Source organism: Lagenorhynchus albirostris, chromosome 3 (genome assembly GCF_949774975.1).
Source record: "Lagenorhynchus albirostris chromosome 3, mLagAlb1.1, whole genome shotgun sequence".
NCBI lineage: Eukaryota > Metazoa > Chordata > Mammalia > Artiodactyla > Delphinidae > Lagenorhynchus > Lagenorhynchus albirostris.
The window spans coordinates 62,469,168-62,493,459 of record NC_083097.1 but is presented as its reverse complement, the minus strand read 5'-3'; the positions used below and the strand labels follow the sequence as shown (position 1 = coordinate 62,493,459).

At 42.1% G+C, this 24,292-nt stretch overlaps 1 protein-coding gene across 1 annotated transcript; it reads right to left on the bottom strand.

Moving 5' to 3' along the window:
* Positions 1-2,122: 2,122 nt before the first annotated feature.
* Positions 2,123-23,154, bottom strand: BHMT (betaine--homocysteine S-methyltransferase). The gene is made up of 8 exons (XM_060146135.1): positions 23,054-23,154; positions 19,235-19,367; positions 12,478-12,596; positions 10,951-11,142; positions 10,431-10,578; positions 6,771-6,953; positions 5,096-5,324; positions 2,123-3,404 (listed from the first exon to the last, which is right to left on the bottom strand). The coding sequence occupies exons 1-8, from the start codon at positions 23,084-23,086 to the stop codon at positions 3,221-3,223; spliced, it is 1,221 nt and encodes a 406-aa protein (XP_060002118.1). The 5' UTR covers positions 23,087-23,154; the 3' UTR covers positions 2,123-3,220.
* Between the last annotated feature and the right edge of the window lie 1,138 nt (positions 23,155-24,292).

Sequence of the window (24,292 nt, the reverse complement as noted above, 5' to 3'; positions counted from 1 at the left end):
CATGCTGCGGAGCGGCTGGGCCTGTGAGCCATGGCCGCTGAGCCTGTGCGTCTGGAGCCTGTGCTCCGCAACGGGAGAGGCCACAACAGTGAGAGGCCCGCATACCACACAAAAAAACCAAACAAAAACAAAAAACAAACAAAATAAATGATTGTGTGTTTGATAGAGTGGCATATAAATTAACCTCTTCTGTTTGGCTGTACTGGAATGGTTTGGCATTATTTCTGTAGCTCACAGCAGCACAAATTATGGCATCTGTCCCTGTCACTTTCCATCTCCTTAATTTTTCATCTATCCAAGGCCAACAGAGCCTCCAGCTGCTTGAAAACTGGAAGCATTTTCTGGCTCTTCCTTTCCGTCACCACACTCCCACCAATTTTGGCCGAATGACCCTGCCCTTTCTGTCACCATCTGTGAGAAGTCTTTGTATTTGGCTGCCTTTCTGTCGTTTTCTGTTCAAACACTAAATATTCATTTGTTCCTGAAGATGTTTAGAAACACTGGGCCTGGTTATCCCAAACTCTGTGGTTTAACACACTCTCAGACTATTCCTGAAGCACTTCCCAGGGCTCCTCTATTTTTCTCTCTTCAAATTGACTCCTTCCTCCTCGACTGTGTAAGAATCAGAATTGTCTACCTGGCACGTAACACACGGAAGGTTCCAGACTGGCTGAGTGGATGTTACTGACTAATAGGGAGGCTGTTTGGGAAAACAGTTTGTATAATGTTCTCAGCCAGCCATTGTGCTCAAAACTGGGGAAAATGATCTCTGGAGGAAGAAAAAAAGAGGATCCGGTTGGAGAGAGATAGGGCTTTCCTTGCTGGGTGGGTTGTCCAGGATGTGATTCAAAGATCCATGTATCTTAGGGAAAAACTGATCAAAACAAATAAAGAGAGCTACAGCTGTTTCTGCCGTTTAATGTTACAGTTTGTTCTGATGAAATAGCTTGAGTTCAAAGAAAAATAGAACGCCTCCTGCATTCCCAGCTGGTGCTTTGCTGCCCCCCTCTGGAGAAATTGGGAACTGAAGTTTTTGATCCCTTCCTGTCCGGTTCTGTCTCCGTTATAGGTCTGCATCGGCTTGGCTCCCTTACTCAAAGGCGCTTTGCTACAGTGTGAATAAGTATCAGGTCATAAACTGCAAGTAGTTTACTCAGTGAGTTTACATCGACTCTGAGGAATGCAGGGATCTCTATTTCCTGGCAGGAGGATGAACTCCATAGTTTTGTGAACCATCTGTCCTGGTTCCATTCTCCTTCTACCAAGAATCCAAGCTAAAGCCACCTTTCCTGGTAGCCTTGGACTAATAAGAAATTCTTCCTGACTTGATATCCTGCCTTTGGAATCTTACCCTTAAAAGGGAGAGTTTAGACTCTGGATCTCTAAGGTCTCTCTGGCTCTGATTCCATAAAAATATCTTTACCAGTGAGAAATGTCTGTTTAACACAAGGAAGCTTATAGGTATTGAATGAAATTTCCCTTTTAATGAACAAGATTTCTGGAAATAAAATGAATGCACTTGGTGGAGGGATGAATTTCAAAAAAAAATTTTCAAAATATGAAATACGCCACTAGGAGTCACTGTTGACATACAGTTTCATTCCAGTGTACCTTCAGTATGTATATTTCCTCTTGAGGGAAACATTTTTAAAATCAAAAGATATAAGAAAAATTAGGGGTTACAGTGCTTTGTATGGCAATACAAGTTCTGAAAAGAATATTAAAGGGGCATCCATCTTACACAGTAGTAGGTTGAATAAAGGTATCTATTACCTATGAATGAAAGTATTAAATGTTGAACCTGATTTGAGAATGAAAAATGGTAGATAGCAATTGGTAAAAAAAAAAGTGACTTTCACTCTTTTCTTATTTCACCTCAGCCATATGCAACCTCTGAGAGACGTGCTGCTTTGAAAAGAAATTCTGGAAATTTCTTTTCCCTTTAAATACTGCTGCCTTGTCCTTTAAAACTCTAGCATGCTTGTGTCTTTTTAAATAGAAACTGAGGTTATACAAGACTTAGCAAATTATAGAACAGAAATAAGATTCAAATACATCCAAGATAAGTCTCATTGCTCCTTTTATTTTAATAGCTGAAGAGATTAGAATTTCCAAACAGCTATACCAATCCATGAATGTTTAGAAAGAAACATGAACTCTTTCCTAATACACTGAGTAGCCGTTTATTCTAATGCTCTTACATCTTCAGGCTTGAGCTTTCAGAGTAGATACTACCAGGTAAAAATATAGTTCTCAATCTAGGAACCCCAGATAGAGTTTGGAGAATCTCTTTTTCTTTATTATATATTTTTTAAAGCTACCAAAGTAACACAAGACCATTGCTCCCCAGCCTTACTGGAGGGAGGTATTTAGGTGGATCCAGCCTAGAAAAAGATGGAGAGAGCCTGGCTACCCATCCCTTCTCAGCCTCCCCATTGGTCTGAATGCTTCTTAGTGGTAGAAATGGGTCAGAAAAGTGAGGGAACAACTCTGGAACTCTGAGCTTTGAATATTTACTGATCAGGTCCCATAGGACTGATTTTCTAAGAAAAAACTTAAAGGAATAGCAAAGTCCCCATAGCTGGTGTCCCATAGCAGTGTTTTTCAATCTGTGGGTCAAAACTCATTAATGGGTCATAAAATCAATTTGAGGGGTCTTAACCAGTATAGTATTTTATTAATGAAATAGGACAGAAAGGAGTGGAATAAAAAATGCCAGAATGGATTACATTTTATTTCAATGGTTGTACATGTACTTTACTGGGTCATTATATCAGTATAAATTGTGTTTCTTATGAAGGGTCATCTTCAGAAGAGTTTGGAAGTCACTTTCCTATAGCACTTTGTCTGTCCCTGTCTGGTTGCTGAGCCATTTATGACAGCTCACATCTCCTCCTCCTTACTAGCCTGCAAACTTCGTGAAGTGAGACTAATGTCCAAATTACTTTTCCTTGGCCACAGTGATTTCCTTAATACCGTGTACATGGTGGGTGCTTAGTAAACCTGTTTAATATTCGCTTCTTATTTATTTTGCTTTCAAGTTATAAATATATACTTTTCAAAATTATCAAGTACTATTTGTAATTGTTTTGTTACATGTAGGCTGGGGTTCATATAAGCATTGCCTTTTAACCATCTTTTCCTTATTTTTGGAACTGAGGCCCAAACATAGACTTCCAAACATAGAGGAGGTCACTGAGAATGGGTTCCGCGGAGGCTATTACGCAGATCTGAACTTCTGTTTTTCAAAGAGCTCTCTCAGCTGCTGCTCGGTCGTGGCTTCTTTCTGCTGCATAAGCTCGGCTGTTCCTTTGGTCACTCCCCAGGCATCCGGCTTTGACATAGAAGGGTTGTATGGCCTGCCTGAGGCTATCCGAAGATTCTCCCAGTATTCCTTCCTGGCCCTGGGGGAACAAAACACACAGCAGGAGACTTCTCCCTGAGCTTCCCTCTCTAGGTCGCAGAGCTCAGACACCCCTGTAGAGCTGTCTTTGGGCTCTTGAGAGTGTGTCCATTGAAACACATTTATCTTTTTCTTTCAGAATCTGTAGGTCTAAAGTTACTTTGAATTTCTTCTTTTTACATACACATAGGTTCAAAAGCTAAGAGTTTAGAATAGGGACATTTTCTATCCAAATTACCCTACCTCTCCATCCTCACTTTCTGGCACTCTACTTCCTGAGCCAGCTGAGCCCACATTTGCTGCTCTCCCCAAAGCCAGTGTTGCTTCTGCACCTCTCACCCTGAGGATCCCGCCCCAGCCTCCTTTCGATTTCCCTTGTCTCCTAGTTCAGGCCTCGCCATGTTTGGTATCTTCCAGCAGAGATTTCCTCACAGGTTTCCCCGTCTCGAGGCTACTAAAACTTGCAAATCTAACTTTGTCTCGGACCACTTGAGACCCTCCAGGCTCCTCACTGCCTTGGGATGAGGTCATCTCAACCTCGTGAGCATGAACCAAGGCCACCTCCTGTTCCTGACCTGTGTCTTTACCAAATTCTGAATCCAATATTCTCAAACTTCTAGTTTCTCAGCACCTTGTTCTCTTGCCACCTCTCAGTGCTTCCCTCTAGGCTGTTCTCCTGTCTGGCAACCTAATTCGTCCTTCGAAATTCAGCTCTGGTGTTAGCTCTGTAAGAGATTCTTCACCAACCTTCCCACCTTTCCCCCTGTGGGCCATTAGTACAGACTCCACAGCACCTGTGCACATCTTCATCCTTAACTTACCATACCAGTTTGATCTTAGCTGTTCATTTCTCTGCCTACTAGACTGTTACCTCCTTGGGGACAGGCCTGTGCCTTGTCCAACGTGCTCCCTCAGCAACCACAACGGTGCCTGACATAGTTGTGCTCAACTAATGTTCACTGAACAGAGGGAAACTGCTCCCTCTGCTTGGGGTGCATCCTCCACCCCCTTCTTTATCCCGTGGAAGCCTACTCAGCTCTTCAAAATCCAGCCCCAACGTCCCTTCTTCTAAATTATCTATTAGGTAGAGATAGTTATTCTCTTCTCTTCATTGTTACTTTTTTATCCATGCCTCTACTCAAGCAGTTAACTACATCACCTTTCTTCTCCATTTTCCCCAGTAGACCGCGAGATTCTCTTAGCCAGGGACCACAGCCTTTCATTTCTATACTCCTAGTGCCCTGCACATAGCCTGATGTGAAACTCTGTTTATTGTTCCTGTTCCCCACTGGAATGTAAACTCTGTGGGTAAAGACATGTTTTATCTCATTCACCACTGTCTTCCCAGCTCTAAGGTTCATGCTTGGCACAGAACGGGCAATTAATACTTGCTGTACTTAAATCCTAACAACTGATTCACTGTTAGTGTCCACCACATGGATGGTGCTTTCCTAGAGTGTGAAATCACATTTTGTTGCAACTTACATGATTTATATTCTATATTCTTAAAGCTTTCCCCAAAAATCACTCCATAAAGCTACGTTATAAACACCTCTATGAGAGAATTTAAAGAGGATAACTGATTCTTTACCATTACACAGCAAATAGGCTGCAGTTTTGGTAATGACCTCATTTGGACATCTTCATAATCTAAATGAGTTTGGTTTGGCAAATACAGTTTAAGGTTCTTACCTTGCTCTGATCCAGGGTTTGGTGTGCATGTCCAAACCACTTCCCCAGCTGCCATGTTTTTCTGAGGCTGGTGGCAAAAATCCCCTTTCCGGGGCCAGCTCCTCTGCAATCGCCCTGATGTGGTAGGGCTCAAATCCACAGCACCCACCTATGTACCTGACCCCCAGGTTGTAGGCCTCTCTGGCGTATTTTTGAATATCCCATCTGGTTGCCACTCTGGGCTCCAGTCCTGTAATAAATGACACTCTGCTTAAATTAAAAATAGATATTCAAAACAAACAGCTATAATAAATGTGTAATTTTCAATAAATGAGTTAGATAAGTTGTCAATATTTAGTTCCTAACTCTTAAAAACTATTAGCTATTTTGCATTGACATATCCAATTGTAAATACTGTGACAGCCGGACTTCACGATGATTCCCAATGATCTCTGCCCTCTGATGTTCTCACCCTCGTGTGGACCCTCCTGTATTATGTCAGGTTGGTCTGTGAGACCAATAGAATATGGCAGAAGGGATGGTTTGTGACTTCTGAGGCTAGGTCATAAGAGACATTATGTTTTCTGCCTTGTTCTCTCCTGGAACGTTCAGCCCAGTTGCCGTGTTGTGAGAACACTCAGATACCACAGTGGAAAGCCCATGAGCTAAGGAGCGGAGGCCTCCAGTCCACAGACAGAAAAAAACTGACCCTGACTCCCAACAGCCAACTGAGAGAGCCTGCAAGTAGATCCCCCAGCTCCCATCAGGCCTTCAGATGACTATAACCCTTGCTAGAGTCTGGACTGCAACGTATTAAGAGACTCTGAGCTAAGGTGCTCCCAAATTCATGACCCACAGCAACTTGAGATATAATAAATATTTGTTGTTTAAAGCCACTAAATTTTGCAATAATTTGTTCTACAGCAATAAATACCACAAATGCCTTGCCGTTCTTCTTCTATGGTTCTTCTAGACGGATTATTTTCCAGGGTCCCTCTAGAATATGGGGTAAGGACCTCAGAATGAAATAGGAGGCTGGCCAGGGTCTGGCCCCGCTCACCCGTGGCTTGATTCTCCAGGTAGACTCACCCCCACTTCCCACACATGCTTTATCCCTCTTCCCAGACTGCAAGTATTACCCCCTTCATCTGCTTGGTCTCTTCATTCAAATCTGTTACACAGTAACCCAATGATGGTAACTTCCCTCTGCCCTGCAAACTCAGATATTGCTAGAATATCTAAGCAACATTCAGAATAGGAGAAAAGTATCTGGGCGATAACCTGGTCTAAACGACTTATTTTTTCTGATGAGAAAATTAAGATCTGGGAGAACTAAGAAATTTTGCTAAGGTTCTGCAACTTAGCAACAGAGCTGGAACCAGAAACAGAATCTTTGCTGATCCTACCCAGGAGGGCATCCTTTCTGCCAACTTCAGGTATGACGAATTGGTTGTCTACCTAGGTGTTGACTCATCTTTGATTTTACATTTAAGTTCAGAGGTCTTTTTTGCTTGCCGGTCCTGTCTTTTCCTAATGTCTAATTTAAAAGTTTTGGGTTGCAAGGAGAGAAGCTGGGGGCAAGATATGAGGGGATTTGCAGCCATTACTTTACATGATAAAGCTCTATGGCTAGAGATTTCTTTGGAATTTGTCAAACATAAAGACCCTGAGATGATTTATAAAACGTCTGTCTTACCGAAGGGGAATTCTGGCAGGTCGATAAATCCCTGTTTGCCACAGTCGGGAGTGTGGTAGGCCAAGGGCTGACTCATCAGGTGGGCTTTCAGTCCCGCGGCCTCCAGGCCTTCTTTCATGAGCTTCACTGTTTGTAAGCTAGTTGTGAGGTCAAAATGGCAGTTCACGCCAACGATGGAAGCTCCTGCAAGTGGGAAGAACATTTGAGCTTTAGGGATTCACCAGGTACCAATGGGCCCGACTCTCCTCTCACTCAGGGAGCTTTTATTTGGAATGGTGAATTGGAAGTATGGCACTGGGTCCCTGCAAACTTATCTCACCCTTGGGCAAGAATGATTAGTAACAGGCAGCAAGCCCTTTCTGCGAACAGTGCTTTGAAGAGTCAGCTATATTTGAAGTGTCGTTTATGCACACTTGGCTGTCCATCATTTTTTGAAAAATATAATCATTATTAGAGGTTTTTTTAACTTCAAATTTTAGTAGTCATTTTTAAAAAATCATCATTGGACTGTTCTTTAACTTCAAATTTTAGTAGCCAGTTTTTCAATCTTTGACATTATATTTGCAAAGCATGATAATTTTTCACGACTCCCAGCTGCCCCATGGCACCTGTGGTTACGACTCATCTGAGGAATAAATCAATGTTTCCTTTTATCAGGCCAATTTAACAATATTATTAAGTTTCTTGGGCATAACAGCAGAGTGTAATTTAGGAAACGGTTTTTCCGAAACATTCGTACAAGTGAAATCATATAATATGTGTCCTTTCCTGAATGGCTTATTTCACTTAGTACAATGTTTTCAAGGCTCATCCCTGTTGAAGCATGTGTCAGAATTTCATTCCTTTTTATGGCTGAATGATATTCCATTGCATGTACGTACCACATTTTGCTTATCCATTCATTAGTTGGACACTTGGGTTGTCCGACAAAAAGGACTTTTTTTGATGAACTCATGGCCTAGGATTTTGTAGCTGGGATATAGAGATGCCAAGAACAAGGAAAGGAAAGATTCATTCTGGCCACAATGAGAGCGGCACCAACATCCAGATTCCAGGAGCAGCAGAGCTAACGCTACACGCTGTGACCTCCAGTGTTCAGTGGCAGGCGTCTTAGCGGTCCTCACTGGCCTGGGCCTGCAGTTGGCTCTTCATTTTTGTTCCAATCTGGCCTCACTCCCTGTCATTCCTCTGAATCAGTTTTTGTTAAGGACACCGATGACCTCAATCTTGCCAAGTCTAGTAGTCACTTCTCTCTTCTCATCTTACTCAATGTCTCGGCAGCATTCAACCTCGTGGCACTCTCTCCTTCATCGATACTCCCCTTCTCTTGGCTTCTGAGAACTTCCCCCACTCTCTGAGTGTTGCCCCTACCTCCCTGGCTGCTTTTTTTTGAGTGTTATGTGCTGACCCCTCCTCAAGGCTAAACCTTTCAGTCCTGTGGTGTCCCAGGATCCCACTGAGCCATCTTCTCTTCTGCATCTACACTTCCTTTTCAGCCCCAGGCTCTCAATACCATCTATATCCAGACCTCTCCCAAGCTTCTCTCTCTAACCCTGACCTTTCTACTGGGTTCCAGACTGGTATATTCAACAGCTTACTGAACAGGGTCACTTGGGTCTCGACTACCTTTTTCTTCTTTTCTCTTTCTTTCTTTCTTTCCCTTTCTTTTCCTCCCTTCCTCCCTCCCTCCCTCCCTCCCTCCCTCCCTCCCTCCCTCCCTTCCTTCCTTCCTTCCTTCCGTCCATCCATCCGTCCTTCCTGGTGTCCTGGAGCCGCAGTTTCTCTTTCCTTGCTAGATGTCATTACATTAATGAAGTCATCACATCTTGGCTATTTATTGATGTCTATTAGGTATAAAGGTCCTTGTAAGGGGTTTTAGAGAAATATAAATAAAGGACACCAAAGATTTTATAATTTAGCACAGGGCTTCCCAAGGTTTGCTCTATGAAAACAAGGTTCTATGATCAATTAAATTGGGCAGTAGTTATTTACTGTAGTCCCTTCTTGGAGACTGCCAGTACACACGAACACGTCAAAGCCTCTGAGAAGTTCTGCCGCCAAGAGGCTGCTTAACGTGGCTTAACACAGCATTTTCTATCTGTGTGTAACTGCAGAACCCTATTAACAGTCTCACAGATTAGAAAATGTCATCTGAGGACACGCTAAATGTGCGACGCAGCTGCTGAGAGGAGGAAGTGATTATTTGGGGTAGGGATGACTATGTCAGGGCACATGGAAGTTGAACTAACATTGGAAGATGGACTAGATCTGTGAGATGGATATTGACTAAGGACCTATCATGTGCTGGGTGCTGTGCTGGGCACACGGTACTCCGTGCTGAGCCAAGCAGACATAGTCTCTGCCCTCTGGGATTTTACCATCAAGTGAGAGAGCCAGACATTCAAGACATAAACTAATGAGATAACTGGGGAGTTCTGTGAAGAATAGAAACAGGGTACAGTGAGGTCAAGCACTGTGGCCACTCACTCTGAACAGACCGGCAGGGGAAGGAGTAGATGCAGGCCAAGAATCCCTGCCAATTAACAGCTGGGATGATGAGGGCCTCCTCTGATCTTTTTGAAACATATTAATTTGGTTTCTCCCCCCATTTCTAATATGTAGAATAAAAAATTAGGATTCTACAATGTCATTCCTAAACCTAAATAATTATTATTAGTGACAAGTATGAAGTGACTTTCATGAACTATTAAGAGTTGGATAAAGATGAGAAATTAAACAATTAGCCAATCAAAATCTCTGTTCCACAGAGTGAGTCAGACTCTTCCACGGACACTGTGTTATTCCTCAGGTTGAAAATGAGGCAGCTTTGAAAAAAGTCTGTGAATTTTCCCTAATTGAAATGAGACCCAATATTAGGAATGGAAATTACATGAAAAGATAAATTAGGTGCTCCATGTCTCACATCAAAGGATGTGAAAATTTATTATACCAATTACAAAAAGTAAAACATACCAGTCATTTACGAGAATGGAAAAACTTTGGCAAAGAGGGCAACTGACTTAAAAGTTATTAATGTCTAAAGCCCTCAACTTTAGATAATTTAAAATAAAACATAATTTTTCCTAATGTTCCTTTTGATTTACTAAAATTCTTCTCATTTCCAGGTGTTAAACCTTCAGCGTAGGTCTAATTGCCCATTTCAAAAGGCTGGTATATCTGTGTATGTATTTTTTTTTAACATTTTTTTCTCTTTGGGACTCAATAATGATATTATAGATATTCCTAAGAAAGTAAATTAATGGCTTTCCTGTAACAAAAGTAGTATATAGTGATTCATAGATGGACCTGCATTTGTATGTCATTTAAAAGACACACTAGGGGCTTCCCTGGTGGCGCAGTGGTTGAGGATCTGCCTGCCAATGCAGGGGACATGGGTTCGAGCCCTGGCCCGGGAAGATCCCACATGCCGCGGAGCAACTACTGAGACTGCGTGTCTGGAGCCTGTGCTCCGCAACAAGATAGGCCGCGATAGTGAGAGGCCCGCGCACCGCGATGAAGAGTGGCCCCCGCTCGCCGCAACTAGAGAAAGCCCTCGCACAGAAATGAAGACCCAACACAGACAAAAATAAATATAAAAATAAATAAATAAATTTAAAAAATAGACACACTAATTGCAAACTGGTCAGAACGCATCATCACCTGCTTTCACCAGGCGCACTGCACATTCGCCAGGGGCCACACCGTGTAAATCTCCCTCTGGGCCGATGCACATGGTCGCTGCCACTGGTTTTCCAGATGCTTTCAAGGCTTCAACTGCCCATACAGCCTCTTCAACGTGTTCAAAATACTGAAATAAGTTAAAGTCAAGATACTTTTAATCTTGTTTCTTCCCAAATAATTTGAAAACTTATCCTACTGTGTATTAACTTAATTATCCTCAGATGGGTGTTTTTCAAACTCTGAGTTGTGACCCATTAACATTTTTAAAACAGAATAGAAAGGTGATTTCAGCGACGTACAGCCCACAGGTTTGAAGAACACTATGTTACATTAACTGAATCACATTTAGTTGAAGCCCTAAATTGGAAAAACATTTCAAAACTAAATATTACAGCTACTAGTCATGACTGGTGCCTAACCCCACATGGTCCTCATGAGAGTAAAAGGCAGAGAAAATGTCCTAAGTGTACTCGTCTCATCTTAGATCGTATATGTTTACCTCTGCGATCAAAAAGTCCACGTTCTTCTTCATGAAGACCTCTAACTGTTGCTGGAAGACTTTTTTGACTTCAGTTTCCCTCTTGCAGCTAAGGTACGAAGGTGTCTGGCTTACGCCTCCTGCCACCAAGGCGTCTCCCTCATCAGCTACTTGCCGGGCAATATCACAAGCAGCTTCATTGACTTTCTGCCCCTAAAATGGATGAATTTATGATATGTCTACATTTTCATGTGAAATTGAAGCAAAATTGTTATTCAACGTCCAAATCTCAGTTGTATGTTATAATAGTGATTTTATTCCAGAAAACGACAGTGATGGAATAGTTCAATGCTTTATGGAGTTGAGCAATTTGCAGTAACAACATTGCCAATAACAGTGATTAAAAAAAAAATCTAATGATGGTATTTAGGATATTATATTATACCCAAGATCTGTGAGAGGGTAAAAGTCCTTACATAAAAGGATCTGGTATCTTCCAATGCCTAAGCTGCACTTAGAAGAATACCTAGCAAATAGTGGTGATGATGATAATGATTTGCTTTTATGATTAATAAGAATAAAATTCAATTTAAATTACTACAGAATTCATGACTTTTTGTCATTATATATTTTTTCAACAGATACATGTATCACAAGTCAGGTCTTTTCTAATTTTTTAGACAATATAAATTGATGTTTGTCCTCAAAAAACCCCAGTACTATAGATCACACAGACTCATGTAATTTTAGAATTCCTTTTTCATTTTAGAGATGAAGAAATTGCTGATTTGATGGGATAAGTAAATGGTTTGCCCAACATCACGCAGTTGATTGTAGCTGAGCCTGGAAGATTCTAGGTTCACTGACTCCTGGCACATATGACCTTTCTCCTATACTGTATCACATTAACAAATTGTAAAGATGTAAGAGTTTCAGACTTCCCTGGTGGCTCAATGGTTAAGAATCCGCTTGCCAATGCAGGGGACATGGGTTCGAGCCCTGGTCCGGGAAGATCCCACATGCCGCGGAGCAACTAAGCCCACGACCCACAACTAGTGAGCTTGCGTGTCACAACTACTGAAGTCCGCGCGCCTAAAGCCTGTGCTCCTCAACAAAGAGAAGCCACCGCAATGAGAAGCCCGCGCACTGCAACAGAGTAGCCCATGCTCGCCGCTACTAGAGAAAGCCCGTGGGCAGCAACGAAGACCCAACGCAGCCAAAAATAAAATAAATCAATCAATAAATAAAATTAATTTTTAAAGAAGATGTAAGAGTTTGTAAGGATACTCCTTCAGCAACTTAGTCAAGAGACTGAGAGAATCATTAATAGTTAAATACTTCTTTGATCTGCTTCATTAAATGCCTTTCTGTTAATTTGAGGGACGCTAGCTAAAACCTAAGAATATTATTTACACATATCTCGTTTCTGTATTGTTTAAAACAAAACAGAACTCTAAAGAGGCTCAACACTTTTCTCTATGAGAGCTTTGGTAATGACACGCGTGTCTACTGTGTCCTTCTAAGAGCGCCATGTGTGGTGTTACTCACGGATATTTTCTCTGCAACATAGTTTCCCCTGTTCTCCAGCTTGTCTTCACTGGCGTAGAAGGTGAAGGTCTGCATGACATTCGATCCAGCTCTGAGGAATTCTCGATGAAGCTGGCGAACTGGGAGATTGAATGAGGGAAAGGTATTCATTGTTAACAACAGTTTATTAGTCTGTGATGCTTTCAAAAGGCTCTCAGATAAACAACTATGAAAATACCTGCTTAAATTCCTGGTTGCCTGGCATTTGCTCATCCTGGGGGCAAATGAGGGGTGGATCTGGAGTCTCTTGCCAGGAGAAAGAGATTATCTCTGCCATGGATGTGGGGTGAAGGGAAGAAGGAGGTCCCACAGAGGAAGAATCATCTCAGTGCTTTTGCCAGGCAGAGAAGATGGGGAAGGACATTCCCTAGAAAGGGAACAGCCTGAGCAAAGACAAGGAGGCAAGAAAAGTCTTGGCATTTGGGGGAGTGACAAGCAGTCTGAGTGGCCGGAGTTGAGGATATGCTGGAGAAGTGGTGGGAGATGCACTTGGAAAGGTGGGCTGTCAGAGTGTAAAACAGCCTAGCACATCATCCCAAGGAGTCTAGGTGCCAGACCACAGGTATCAGTGTTTTTGTTTTGTTTTTTTAATTTATTTTATTTATGTATTTTTGGCTGCATTGGGTCTTTGTTGCTGCGTGCGGGCTTTCTCTACTTGCGGCGAACAGGGGCTACTCTTGGCTGTGGTGCACGGGCTTCTCACTGCAGTGGCTTCTCTTGTTGCAGAGCATGGGCTCTAGGCATGCAGGCTTCAGTAGTTGTGGCATGTGGGCTCAGTAGTTATGGCTCACAGGCTCTAGAGCACAGGCTCAGTAGTTGTGGTGCACGGGCTTAGTTGCTCCACGGCATGTGGGATCCTCCCGGATCGGGGATCAAACCCGTGTCCCCTGCATTGGCAGGCGGATTCTCAACCACTGCACCACCAGGGAAGCCCAACTCAGTGTTTCTGAAAGATAATTCTGGTAGTAGAGTGGAATAAGTGTCGGAGAAATGTTCGCAATCTAGGTTCATGGGTGAATACCACGTGGCGAAGCTTTCATTGGCTGGAGGAAATATGGTGGGAGGTTTCTTTTTTTTTTTTCCCCATATAATCAAATGTATGCAATTTAAAGAGTTATGCTTTGCTCTAAAATAGTGGTCCTAAACCTTGGTTGCCCATTAGATATCCTGCAAGTTTTTCAAAAATTATGAAGGTTAGTGTCAAATCCACATATATTCTAATTTAATTGGTTTGGGGTAAGGCACAAGCAATTTTTTTTAAAGTTTTCCCAGCTGATTCTTATTTTCAGTTTTGTTGAGAATCACCATTCTAAGAGCAGGAGGATGTTTCTTCTATAAAATGATATTGAGACTTAGATGGTGTTTTGTTTTTGTCAGGAGAAATGACTGGACAGAGTAAGAAACCAACAGTCGTATATCGAACCCTAAAATTTATTTTGAAATTTCAGAGACTTATAAAGTCTGCCGGTCTGGGAACAACTACATTAGACACTAGGAAATTATTAGGACACTGGTGTTCTTAGCCCTTCAGAGGCTAAGACTGGAGATTAGTTTGGCATCTTTGCAACCCAGATGCCTAGTAGAGTGCCAAGAACATAGGAAGCTCAGTTTTTGTTTATAAATGGACAAAAAGGTGAGGCCAAAAACGCTTTTGAATTTCAGAGAATGGATTTCTAAGCTTGAAGCCAAATCTCTGCTTTTAAAATCATGGAACCTTTCGTTCTCAGTGGGAACTTAAAAGCATGCCTAAATTAGGGGGTTTAGAAGTTGTTTTAATTAGCAGCAGAATCAACTGAAAAACCTTATATACAGTCAATCAGATAAACACAGAGTGCTGAGGTTGGAGCAAGGGAGAAGGGACTACCGACTTGGTATCTGGGACAGAATGGTTTATGAATAAGAAGTCCACCTAGCTGGCCCTTTGATGGATTTCCAGAGGCTGTAAAAAAAAAAAAAAAAAAAAAAAAAAAACAAGCAAAAACCCTGGAATGGTGTGCAAATTGTTTACATGTATGTACATTGTATAGTGCTCATAGGGTCTATAGTCTTTTATCAGATTTTTTCAGAGGGCAGTGAGTCAGAGAGGTGAAGACAACCTTTTCACTCTTAATAGATTTGATTTGATTTGATTACTCCATCATGCTTCTTAAAAATGCCATGCTTTTCAAAGTGTGACCCTACTAGACTCACTTGGGGACAATTAAAAATTCAGATTCCTCAAACCCCTCCAGACCCAGGGAAACTGATTCAAAGCTGATTCCTCTGAGCGCAAGAACCACAACTTTTGGCATAAATTTTAGTAGGAGAGTTAGTCTGGTAATTTCTGAATATCCTTTCAATTTCTATTTTCTGTTTCCTCTCATCATAAAATGATGAGTTTTCATCCTCTAACCAACAATAGGGTATGACCAGTTCACATGACAATGATACAACTTATGCTAATTGATTATATTCATTTTATGGCTTTACACTCTGCATATACTAGTTTTATTTTAGCATCACAGAAGCTAAATATTACCAACTTATGTGTGTGTATATGTATAAAACATATGACCCAGACATATATGTACAGAATATAGATATTACCTTGTACACTTACTTGAGAAATGCAAGTCTTTGAAATTCCACAGCAAACTCTAAAAGGTCAGATAAAAATTTGCAGTATTTCTTCAGTGGGACAATAAATTTGCAGTAAAATCATTTGGCAGCAAAAATGTCACCTGAACTAATGTGAGGATATTTATAATTGTATCCTATTAAGTGTGGGTAGCCATATATTTTGATGCAAAAAGAGTATTCATGTGTTTGACGGGGCGTAGGGGAGCACTTCAGACCCTAATAAGAGCGTTATGCAATATGTAGCATATGTAACGTATTAACTTTCTAAAATTCCCACAAATTCTGGATTCTAAGACGCATTTGGCCCCAAAAGGGCTTGGATAAGGAATTGCAGACTTGTAGCATAACCTTCCCTTTCTCACTGCTTCCAGCACTAAAAAGTCAAGTCCAGGCACCACTCCTACAAAAGTGTTTTGGGTGCCGTCCAGTCTACAGGGAAACTTTTCAGGGTTTATATGAATTCTAGTTATTACCCAGTCAAAATTAGAAAAGCACCTGCAAAAACAAATTCATTTGCATAAAGTAGCATGACAATGACCACCGCTCTCATTTAGAGCATGAATGTTTTAAACACATTTCACCACCCCCCACCCCAGAAAAGGTTAAATACATCCAAGGTCATATGAAATGGTTCTTTGAATATAAGTTACAAGCAGATTTGTCTTTTCTGATGCGTCCTGTAGTCCACTGTGTTTGACAGAGTTTGAACTAGGCACTGGCAGAGTTGAATATAGGGGATTTCAGTCTGTAGCAGAAAGGATTAAATCTGATGACTCAGTATCATGGAGTTTTCATTAATTCTTGGAAAGCAAGGAGCTCGCAGAAGAAAAAGTAGAGCAAATGCTCAATACATGTAAATAAGCTCAAAATATTCAAGACACAAATGGCCAAGAGATCAAATGTGCTGTTTCTGCATTAATAAAATCAAAGAAAATCAGTATCAGAGCAGTTCCTCTTGAGCTCCTCTAATGTGTGACTTTAAAAAAGTAAACGTGACTAACAAAATTGAAATTTGCAGTTTAAACAACAGTCTTATTTTGTTTCCATGGCAAAGTTTGGGCAAAGGTAGTTTATCGTTAATGTCAGTTTGGCCCAAGAAGTATTTCATTCTGAGTTTAACCCAGCAAGCAGACCTTAAGAAACAAACCATAGATATATTAGAAATTCTCACTCTCAGGTCTTAATTATGCCATTGTGTTCCTTACATCCCTTCGACACAATGCTTCTGAAAGTGGGGTTTACCTTGCCATCGTTTGGAGACAAGTATTATAAATATGCAGGTTCCTGGACCCGTCACAAACCTAATGAAACCAAATCTATAAGTGGGGTCTGGGAATTTATTATTTTTAACAAACTCCGCTGGTGAAACTAAAATTTGAGAACTCTTATTGGCTTAGCTTCCAAAGCTTACTAATTGCATTTTTTTTTAAGGGTAGAACACAGTATTATTTCTACGTTTATTTGGGAATATAAAAGTTGCGTGCATTTGCTGGGTTTCATAGTGTGACTATGGCTCTTCTATTTTGGATATTTTTTTGGGACAGTGTGATTTGAACACACTTCTGTACTTCTCTAGCAGTAATAGGTTAATACAACCAAGAATATTACCAAGAGAGGAAGCAACTCACTCAAGTTACTAACAAGAGCGAATAGTTGTAGTGTTTAACATGAGCCAGGCACTCTTTTGAACACTGCACATATCATTTATTTAATCCTCATAACAACTTTATGAGGTAGATGTCAATATTATCTCGGTTTTCTTAGCTAAGTAATTTCCCCAAGGCCGCACAGCCTAGTGGCTGTGTCAGGATCTGATCCAGTTCGTCTGGATCCAGAGTCTGTACTGGATCTCAAAACTGTACTGTCTCTCAGTTTATGTTCTTGGTTAATTTCCATCCTTCGTCACTGAGTTTATTGGAATACGCTCTTCTTTAACGTAAAAAACATCTGTTTATTATCTTATACAATATTCACAAGAACTCTGGTTTCCTCTGAAAGATTTAAATTCTTTCAAAGTGTTGGTTGCTGACGGCTCCTGGCTGAGACCCTTCCTAGGAAGTGCCCTAGGCCAAAGGGCACTCCTTTGCCCAGGATTCAGCCCTCTCCTGGAGGAGGGGAGCGCTGACAGCTTGTGTGCAGGGCTTGGTCTGTTAGTAGGGGGAAAACACAAAGACCTAGCCGCCTTGCCTCAATCTGGGACAACTCTGAGGGGCCTGTGCAATTCCAGAGCTCCCTGAGAGATTGGCTGGGGTCTCTATTACAACTCTTCGCAGCTTAGTTCCAGGTCCTCCCTTTGCCCAGTCCTGCTTCCCTCACTCCCTTAGTTCACTCCCAAGAGTAGAACCCCTGAGCTCAACTCTCTACTTCATAATGTGTTTTCTGAGTGGTCTGACCTGCAAGAGTTGAAGCCAGAACTAGTCATGGGAAATAACTCTGAAGGCATCATTTTAGAGTCAGATCTCCTTCTGACTAGCTAGTAATGAGCACCCACACATCACAGGTGATGGAGCTCCCAGCATGCTCTAGGGTTACAACTATTAAAACCTCAACCTGTAGTGAATTAGGATGAGGTACCCTTGGAAGGGAATGCACTAGCCGGTGCACTATGTCAGATGTTTGAGAGGTCCAGGGGAAGTAGGAACTATAAGGACTCCAGAGCTAGATGGCTATTGTTGGGTACCACCAAATACTGGAGAAAGACAATGAAAGGCTACAGGTGAGTCATCACCGATTTCAGGCAATGTGTGAGAGTCTGAGGATCTTCTGGGTGGTATGTAAAGAGACTCAGTTCCTGTTGCTAGAGAACAGAAAAACTGAGGCTCTGGCCCGGGACTAAATTACATAGGGAGCAGAGTTCTCAACTGGGAAAGCATTTTATTGCCAAAAGTTAGGGTCTGATTAGGAAGAAATGGGACCCTCAGATCTGGTATAAAGATATATGGGTGGATTAACCCATTAGCCTTGAAAACCTACATCCCTCAGAAGTCCATGGACCTGCAAAAGTGACCCATTCCTCCCTTTTAAAGATTAAATCTTCGCTATTCCTTAAGGCTGATACGGAGGCCCTAAGGGACAGCATTTATCCCCTTCAGATTGCATCCTACCTCCTCTCCTGTCCATAAAAGATTTGTGGTCAAAAAAGTAAAGTGAGAATCAGGTTTGTGGGTGCAGGTGCAGGTTAGGTAGGTAGTTGAACAGGGTGGTGCTCGTATACAATGAATGTGACTAGTTGGCAGATAGATAATGGAAGAGGGCTTATCTGCAAGATGATGATTGATGCTGTATCATGCAACTTACAGTGGGTTAAGGAGGGAAAGTGGACTTGGGGAGAATGGCTAAAACACACTAAAATGGTAGAGCCAGAGTCGTGATGAGATTGAAGAATAGGAGCACTAGAGAAAGTGAGCAGAAAAGATAGGAGGGGGTGGTCAGAGAATGTGGTATTTGTCCTTGAGATTTCAGAGGTGGACAGCTATTGGCGATGGTGAGGTCTAGGAGAGGGTTGCTAAGGTGGGAATGGAGGAAAAGTTTGCTGGAGATGAGGAGGAGATCAAGGCACTAACAGGAAGAGTGCTGGATGGATCACATGTATGGATGTTGAAGTCAACTAGAGTGTTGAAGAAGGGAGGGGCAGAGAAAGGCAGTGAGCCAGGTTCTAGACTCATCTAGAGTGAGGATCAGCGAACAAGAGGTAGATATAGGGCTTCCCTGGTGGCGCAGTGGTTGAGAGTCCGCCTGCTGATGCAGGGGACACGGGTTCGTGCCCCGGTCTGGGAAGATCCCACATGCCGCGGAGCGGCTGGGCCCGTGAGCCATGGCGGTCCGGAGCCTGTGCTCCGCAACGGGAGAGGCCACAGCAGTGAGAGGCACGCGTACCGCAAACAAACAAAAAAAAAAAGGTAGATATAGATGACAGCAACGGGCCATTGGTACTTACCCAACAGGCAAACCTGTACTTATGTACCTAGCACAGTGCCCCGCGGGCAATAATAAATATTTGGATACCACGGCATGAATGTATCTGTTTGATGGCATGCTTCTAGACTTGGGCCAACATAGTGGTCTTTTATGAGAGCTTAGAATATAGCTGTGCACCAACCTGCTTCTGGGTGTTCCACAGCAGCTTCTGGGGTCCAAGGTCCTGCCTTCACATAGCCCCTCTTCTCCAGTGCAAAGACAAAACCTCCATCTCCAATCATGACCTCTCCAGAGTTTAACCGTTCTAGGATGCCCTAAAATTACAGAAGAGGAGGAAGAAAAGGTGTTACTTGAATTTTTAAGACAATTTTCTACCTTTAGAACTTTTGCTATCATATTCTTGAGACATATGATTTCTTTAGAATTCTCAGAAAATATCTATTTTATACAGAAATTTGTGACTATATTGAGAATCACCAGAATGCTAATATATTGAAAGTTTGTGTATCCATGTGTATGTGACAGGGATGGGGTCTTTCCGAACACATTAAAGAGTATTTGAAGAATATTGTGGGAGGATGTTATGTTTGAATAAACATCTCAGAGGGATTAGATGAAAAGGTTTTGTTGTAAAGCCTCATTAGATGAAAAGGTTTTGTTGTAAATAAATACTTAAGCACACCTTCTTAAAATGGTGATTGTTAGTCTTTCTTCTTATTCTATCAATAAACTAAAGAGAGGATTGTATTTTATAAAGTTGAAGTGGCATACAATGCTATTAAGGCATTTTGAGACTGAAAAGTCAAAAGATATTTGGTGAAGACAGAAGGAAGGAGATACTACCACAAAGAGGGCCAAATCAATTAAAGACTTCTGTCTCTGGTGTTAAAATTCAGTTTCCATAATAGCAGCTGCATTACGCTGTCCAGGAAGTTATGAGTATGCACAGCCCGCTCTCTACAAGTGAGGGAACAGGAAAGAGACAGGTAAATAAAATATTTGTAAACTAATTTCTAATCCAGCCTCCATACCTATTCCATTTACAGTACTATGCAATAATTACCCTGGTGTTAATAGAGAAATTTTGAACTTAATATTTTTAAAGGGCTTTGTGACTTAGAAAGTAATTTTCTAGTGTAACCATTTTTTTTTTAATTTCAAAAACTCATAGCCTTTAAAAATAAAAGTTACCCTAATTCAATTTAGGTCACTCTGATTTTACAAATGAAGAATTAAGGTCCAGAGTCTCTGAGTAATTTATACACGGTCTTCCAGGTGCAGTGTATATGGCCTCCTGATTCTTTTATCCTTAAATGGTATCTAGATTTGATTTTAAATGGGGGTGGGGAGGGTGGGATAGCCCTGAAAAGGCCGTGTAAAGTAATAACTTGGAATGTACTTACCTGTTGTGTTCCATTTATTACTAATAATGGTTGACAAAACAAATGCTGATATAACAAGGGTTACAAATTCTGTGAGAGACATTCGTAGGCTTTTCTGTCTTAGGTCCTCACCACCTTCTGCCTCTCTTCCACACCATTTTGAAACTGGTGCTCAGAGAAAAGAAACATCTGACATTTCTACCTTAAAGCAGTGAAATAGGACTATGCTATATATTCTTGAATAGCCCTGCCACATAGAAAAAATGTCAAGTGTACAAGTCCATGAGATAACAGATACAAAAATATAGAATTGATCACATGTAATTTTGAAATCCAAATACCTGTCATGATTACAATGTGTCTAAATATCACATTTTAGATTGACACATATACACTAATATGTATAAAACAGATAACTAATAAGAACCTCCTGTATAAAAAAATAAAATAAAATTCCAAAAAAAGTCACATTTTAAAACTACAACTTTGATCGTTATGACCCAATTAACAAGAAAAATAGTTATATTGCTAGTCAGTGCAGTTGTATAAAAACATGAACAACAGTCAAATAAATGAGATATGACTGGCTACTAATTTTCATTTGGGTGACGTAATTCATGATATTTTATTCAATCACCTAGCAACTCTCATTGGACTCTTGTGTGTGTTTTCAAACTTTAGTAGCACAACACTTAAATGCACAGCATAGCTAAGAATCTGATATTTGGTGGCAGAGTGGCTAGTGGTGATTCAATTACCATGCTGTACCTTAGTTTATTGAACAATTACAACAGGAAGAACACTCTCTTAGATTCTACTGCATTTTTAAATTACCTGAACTTCAGACTTTCTTGTTCCTAAGCTAAGTGGCTTTTTTTTTAATGGAATGTGCTCTGAGAAAATGCTCAAGATATTGTTTGTGAAAAAGTGTTGCAAAGCAATATGTGTAATATCAGAATTTTTGTTTAAAAAGTACATATTTGCCTAGACAATAAACTAGCAGAATATACATCAAAATGTAGTAGACACTGTTCTTAGTGGTTTTCCTAGTTGTTTACAATGAACATGTGTTAGTTTTGTAACGTACGTTTTAATTTTAATCAGAAGTATAGAAGTATTATTGTCCATATTTTAACAGTGACATAGGCATGGAAACAAGGTTACCAAAGAAACTTTTTTTTTCTTCCCATCTTATGTCCATCTGTTGCTAAAATAATCCTTTAAAATGTTTCATTTTGTGAGTTTGAGTCTGGGGTAGTGGATTAGGATTTATGGCAACGTAAATCGGGCCAAACCAAGAAAAAATTTAAATCTCTATGGGAATCGTCCTTTCCAGCCTACATCAGCTATTCCTTTGGTAGATATATGGATTGGCAAAATTCTCCACCTAACTGAACAGGTGACAGCCTATAATCGATTGTCATCTCAGCATCTTAAATCCTGGGACTGCATGGCATTTAAAAAAATTAATTGCATTAATGTTTTTCCTTGTGTGGAGGTCTTTTTAATTTGAGGCGGGATCAGCCCTTTAGAAACTAGGTACAGCCCATTTCTAAAGGGATGGCTGGCAATGAATTTGGGAGGTGGACCTGCCCCCACAGTCCTTACAGCTGCAGGAGTACAGTTGGCTTGGCCTTGTCTCCTTCGCTGCCATTCCCTGGGCCTCTGTCTGCCAGGCATGGAGTTGGGTGCTTTGACACCCAAGGGGCAAGCATATTCCCTACTCCCTCCGTCCTTCTCCTCCCACTCCTAACCATAGTCCTACTCTCAGTGCATCCATCCATCCATCCATCTCCGCCCCCCGCACCGTCCCCCCGCCCCCCCCCCCAGTAACTAGACGAAGGCCCACAGTCTGGACTGAAACACTCGTCCCCAGGGAAGGGCGGGCTTGTTACTGGGTTTTTATTTTTAAAACTTATTAACAGTCCTTCCTCAATATCTTACGGCCATTGTGCTTAATTTTTCTGAAACTGTCTTTTCGAGGCCCGCACGGTGCCCTGTTCTGTGATCTCTGAAACCAAACTTCGGGATGAAAACTTACATCATCCAAACAACGCCAGAGCCTTAGGGCTGCGGCGGGGCGGGCTGGTGGGTGCAGCAAGAACCCTGCAAGGTAGGGGCCCTGAGACCCTAGGTGCCTGTGAGTGCGCGGGCAGGAAACGGTGGGAGCCCGGGCGCGCGCCTCCCTGCCCTGAAAGCGCGGGGCGTCAAGGGGCGAGCGCGGTGGCCCGGGCACAGACCCCAGAGGAGCCCGGCGCACGCAGCAGGGCGACCCCGAGTCCCACCGCCGTGGGGGAGGGAAGTCGCACCTGTGGGTCTAGGAGCCGCATCACGGGGGAGTGCTCAAGACGTTGGGAGTCTCAGCGCTTTGGGAGCGCTCTGGAGTTGGGGGTCACATAGTTCTAGAGGGCGCTCTGGTCAGGGGGGCAGGAGTGCGGACTCAGAGGCGCCTTGGGGTCCTGCAGCATAAGTCCTGGGGGGCTTTCTGGTCACAGTCAGGCTCTAAGGGGCTCCTCTGCGCTCCCCGCGGCTGAGATGCGATGCGGGGCTGGTTTGTGGATCGAAACTCAGAGCTTTGGCCGGGATGGACAGCGCCCTTGGGTCCCCTGCAGACTCACCTTTTTGGTCTTTTTGCCCCCGACTGGTGCCATCTTCGTGGTGTCCCGGACGGACGGTACTTAACACGGATGAGGACCGGCGAGGCGAGCGTTTCCCCCTGCGAAGCCCGGAGCTGCACGGCGGCAGCAGCCGGGCTCTTTATACCCGCTGCTCCCGCGGGGTGGGTTTCCCCACCCCCGGTGCGGTCCAACGCGGGCCTCGGGCGGGGAACACGCCCACCAGCCCTTGATCCCGGCCTGTCGCTGCTTGGGAACCTGCGTTCCGAGGAGGTGATCGAGATTGTCCTGCCAAAATGGGTGACACCATCCAGAAGTAAAATAATAATAATAATAATGCTGCCACTCGCTCAGGTTTCAGACCTCCCTGTGCCCGGCCCTTCTTTTCCCCTCGCGGGTCCCCGACCCTGATTTCTCCCTTGCCTGGGATCGTGTATCATTACTTCCTTAAGTCGCTAGGCCAGACCCCTAAGAATTCCATCCAATGCCCAAATATTTGTCAAAGGCCGAGGATACAAGATTACTGAACGAGGAGGCTTGCAGTTCTTGGAAGAACTTCAGCCTAAAGTGTGACCTCCTGTGTGATATACACCCAGTGGATATGTATCTGAACAAAATATGACATTTACAGAAGGGTCCGATACTGACCCTGCATTAGTGTGTGTGTGTGTGTGTGTGTGTGTGTGTGTTCAAAGTGAACTTTACCCTTATATCCAAACATGCCTTACAGTTTCTAATAATATCTTTGCAACATTTAACAAGGACAAACACTTAATGTTTATATATGACAGTGGAAATGTACTTTAGAGACTTCAAAATTCAGCGTGAAAACTGTGTATAAAAATGAATAGGCATTAGAGAAACTGGAGGAAAATAGATATGTTAATAGTAGTTATCTGTTGATGGTAGAGTTAGGTCTTGCTTTTATTTTATTCATTATGTTTTACTGTATTTTCCAAACTTTCTTTACAGTGAGAACACATTGACTTTAAAAATTTTTTTAATTTAATATATTTATTTTTTATACAGCAGGTTCTTATTAGTTATCCATTTTATGCATATTAGTGTATATATGTCAACCCCAGTCTCCCAATTCATCCCACCACCACCACCCCCCCCAGAACACATTGACTTTAAAATAATGAAAACATTACTTTAGAAAAATGTACAACATAAGAGTAAATAGCCTAGAGAACAACTAAGAAGTCTGAAGTAGAATTCAGAAACTTACCCAAATACATA

Excerpts from the sequence above, each read along its gene's own strand:
- BHMT (XM_060146135.1), bottom strand. The coding sequence starts at position 23,086 with ATGGCACCAGTCGGGGGCAAAAAGACCAAAAAG. Across the intron at positions 6,954-10,430 it reads AGTGCGCCTGGTGAAAGCAG|GAGCTTCCATCGTTGGCGTG; the intron begins GTGATGATGCGT and ends TCCCACTTGCAG. Across the intron at positions 3,405-5,095 it reads AAACCCTGGATCAGAGCAAG|GGCCAGGAAGGAATACTGGG; the intron begins GTAAGAACCTTA and ends TTGTTCCCCCAG.